Source organism: Perca fluviatilis, chromosome 14, assembly GCF_010015445.1.
Source record: "Perca fluviatilis chromosome 14, GENO_Pfluv_1.0, whole genome shotgun sequence".
NCBI classification, from domain to species: Eukaryota; Metazoa; Chordata; class Actinopteri; order Perciformes; family Percidae; genus Perca; species Perca fluviatilis.
In genome coordinates this window covers 8,018,291-8,021,465 of record NC_053125.1, presented here as the reverse complement: position 1 = coordinate 8,021,465, position 3,175 = coordinate 8,018,291, and the positions used below count along the sequence as shown (strand labels likewise).

The 3,175-nt window shown below is 38.7% G+C and overlaps 1 protein-coding gene across 1 annotated transcript; it reads right to left on the bottom strand.

The window, feature by feature from the left end:
* Positions 1-584: 584 nt before the first annotated feature.
* LOC120572361 lies at positions 585-2,230 on the bottom strand. Its single transcript, XM_039821644.1, has 6 exons — positions 2,150-2,230; positions 1,654-1,995; positions 1,530-1,568; positions 1,315-1,425; positions 1,176-1,210; positions 585-806 (listed from the first exon to the last, which is right to left on the bottom strand). The coding sequence occupies exons 1-6, from the start codon at positions 2,193-2,195 to the stop codon at positions 684-686; spliced, it is 696 nt and encodes a 231-aa protein (XP_039677578.1). The 5' UTR covers positions 2,196-2,230; the 3' UTR covers positions 585-683.
* Positions 2,231-3,175: the final 945 nt, after the last annotated feature.

The window sequence follows — 3,175 nt, the reverse complement described above, 5'->3', positions numbered from 1 at the left end:
GTAAACTGTACTACATGGCTTCGAAGACAGTGAAACTAGGCACCAGTGGTGTTTTTTAAAGCAGCATTACTCTTGGTTAGTGAAAACAGCGAGTCATTTGGTGTTTGTGGTCATGGCTGAAGACTTCCTGTGATGGAACTCATACAGAACATGTTTGTCACTACAGGCCAATGGTTCATTCTATCGCTATTTATATATTTATTTATTTATGTACTATACTTCCAGTCTGTACAAATACAGAAGCTGATATGATTTTGTCAAAACCAAGCAGGTCACTTGACACAGTTTCTTTTTATACTCTGCTAGCCTGGCCTCGTCTCTTTGATATCAGGTGTGCTCAGACCACACTGTGCTGTCTCTTCCACTCGCCCCCGACAGACCATTAGACTCTCCATATGAGTAAGTTTGACTTCATCATCATCGTCATCGGTGTCTTTGTGTCTCCTCCTCATCAAACATCAGATAATGTTGTTGTTCCTCTCAGATAAAGATCAGAGGCAGACACGTAAGAAAGACTTTTTACTGAGAGAGAGATGGAAAGAAACACAAGGAAGGGAATGCAAACTGACCATGAGCTATAGGAACTTTATTTAATAAAAGAATGTTGCCATTGATTCTTGCAGCAGATGAATATGAGAAAGCATCAGTTACATGGAGCGTTGCAGTCCTATTGTTGCTTGTGTCTATCTGCTGGCAGCATTCACAGCATGTTGCTCCATCTCTCTCTCTGATGCAGGCCTGCCGCTTCTTTTGGGTTGCGCCTGGAAATTTATAGCTGCGTAGTTCAGTTCATCTGAGCCCAGATCCTGTAAATCAGAATATTCAGAGTCACACACTGAATCACACACACTCTGTAGCTGAGTTTGCCAAAACTCAGCTGTGAAATTGGTGAATTTGTTGGTAGTTCTACAAAGGAATAATTTAAACTAAAATAAGTGTTAACCACAGCATAGCTAAGAAAAACTCTCTTTAATGATCGAGAAATAGGCCACATTGAATGACAAACGCTCAAACAGAACTAAGACTGCCACATCTTACAGAGGTTATATTTTGTTTTGAAATAACCATTTTCTAACCAGCAGGAAGGCTACATGTTCTCTCTCATGACAAGATATCTTCTGGTTGAGCATCTTTAAAACCATAATACAGTTTATATAAGTTAATGCTGGGTTCACCTTGTTTCTTTCTGGCTGCTGTTCTTCATTCACAGCTCAATGGAAAAAAAGACAAAAGTTTAATTAGTTCATTATTACTGTTCATGTACTTTCCTTTGGATTTATCCATCATGTGCATCAAATTATAGATCAGCTGTACCTGTCTGGAGTTTCCTGATTTTAACAGTCAGAATAATGACGACTATGGTGAGGAAAACAGTCAGAACAGTCAGGATCACATTCATGACGTTTGTCATTCCATCAGAGTCCTCTACAAGAAAAATGACAGAATAAGAGTCAGTTTTTAAAAGAAATGGTTAAGATTGAAATGACTGGCTATGTGGAAACTTGCACAATGAAAAAGGAGAACCTTACTTTCATTATAATCCCCTCGAACATGATTTACACCATCAACTTTAAAACATAAAAAAATTGACACATATTTGTATGTACAATATGATGAGAAAAACAGATATATGAGGATTAACTACAATCTTACCTTGGACTTGTAGATATGTTGCATTGACAAGAACTGTATGGTTGCTTTGGTTACATCCACAGAAATACAGTCCAGAGTCAGATAAATTTACTCTTGTGATGTTAAGAAAGACAGTAAAGATGTTGGAGCTCATCTCAAATCTATTTTGAAATCCATCACAGTACGAGGCATTGCTATCAGACTTGTACATAGAGGAGACACAGCTGAGCTTGGTTCTGTTGATCACTCTGAACCATTCTGTTGTAGTTGGAGTCCTGGAAATGTTGGAGCACATCAGAGTGATGTCTCCACCAGACTGGACCTCCACAGTGTGAGACTCAGAAGCTGAGACAGAGATCCAGCCTGAAACAAACAGCAGAGACAGAGAGAGTTATCCCTGAGTGTATAATGCAGCACTTACTGTATTAAGGCAACAACAACAATAACTCAGTTCTTATTTGAAAGTTGAAATTCTGGTGCGATGTCACATGATTTGGTGCTGAGAATCAGTACTTACCAAGGCTGCAGAGAAGTAAAGCTGTTATCAAGGTGAAGTTCCTCATTCTGCGTTTAATCGTTTCACTGCAAAGATAGTTTGTACCGCTGAGCTCTTATAAAGGAGTTTAGAGAGGTGGGCCGTCTTTAGATTTTTATCTTACCGCTCACAGCGACCTGCCAATGCAATGCCTTCGCATTTTAGTTTAGTTTATTGGTTTACACACATACAAATACAGATAATATACACATAATCAATAAAAGATGTGATGGAGGGATGCAAAAAAAAAACTTCCGAGGGGCTTAATCTGGGCACTCTCCAATGCATACTCCAATTAATAGAAGAAAGAAAACTAAAATACTCATAAGATAAAAAGGAGAAGAAAGAGTAGAGAGAGAAAAAAGCCCAAACTAAAATTACATACAATATCAAATCAACTGAAAAAATATGAAAGGTAAAATAATATTAGGAGTTACAAGACATCCCATAGGGATAACATTGCATGGACAAAACACAAACCTTTAACAGCTTTCTTAAATTGGTATGAGTGTTAGCTTTGAAAAATGGGATGGCAAAGCGTTCCATATCACTGACCCTCTGATAGGAGGCCTGAGTTTGTAGTTATTTTGAGTGGCATAATTATGAAGTTGGTATAACAGTAGAAAAACAAAATTTGTTTGGGTGCCTGGGTAGCTCACCTGGTAGAGGGCTCGCCCATATATAGAAGTTTACTCCTGGACGCAGTGGCCGCAGGTTTGACTCCGACCTGCAACCCTTTGCTGCGTGTCATCCCCCCTCTCTCTCCCCTTTCATGTCTTCAGCTGTCCTGTACAAATAAAGGCCTAAGATGCCCAAAACAATCACCTTAAAAAAACTAGTTCATTATAAAAATGAAGGATCTTGTTTAGACATCAAATGAAGCAAGCAGTTGCTTTACGTGAGAAACAGTGAGGATGCCTAAACTTAAACAAAAGTTGAGAAAAATGATTTTCATGCACACAGTAGATGATTCGTAAATGGCCTTTTCTGAAGGGCAGTTAAAGGGAT

Bases quoted from the DNA above. Each gene is read 5' to 3' on its own strand.
- LOC120572361 (XM_039821644.1), bottom strand. From the start codon at position 2,195: ATGAGGAACTTCACCTTGATAACAGCTTTACTTCTCTGCAGCCTTG. The intron at 1,569-1,653 runs GTAAGATTGTAG...TATGTTTTAAAG, and splicing joins AACATATCTACAAGTCCAAG to TTGATGGTGTAAATCATGTT. The intron at 1,426-1,529 runs GTAAGGTTCTCC...TTTTTCTTGTAG, and splicing joins TCGAGGGGATTATAATGAAA to AGGACTCTGATGGAATGACA.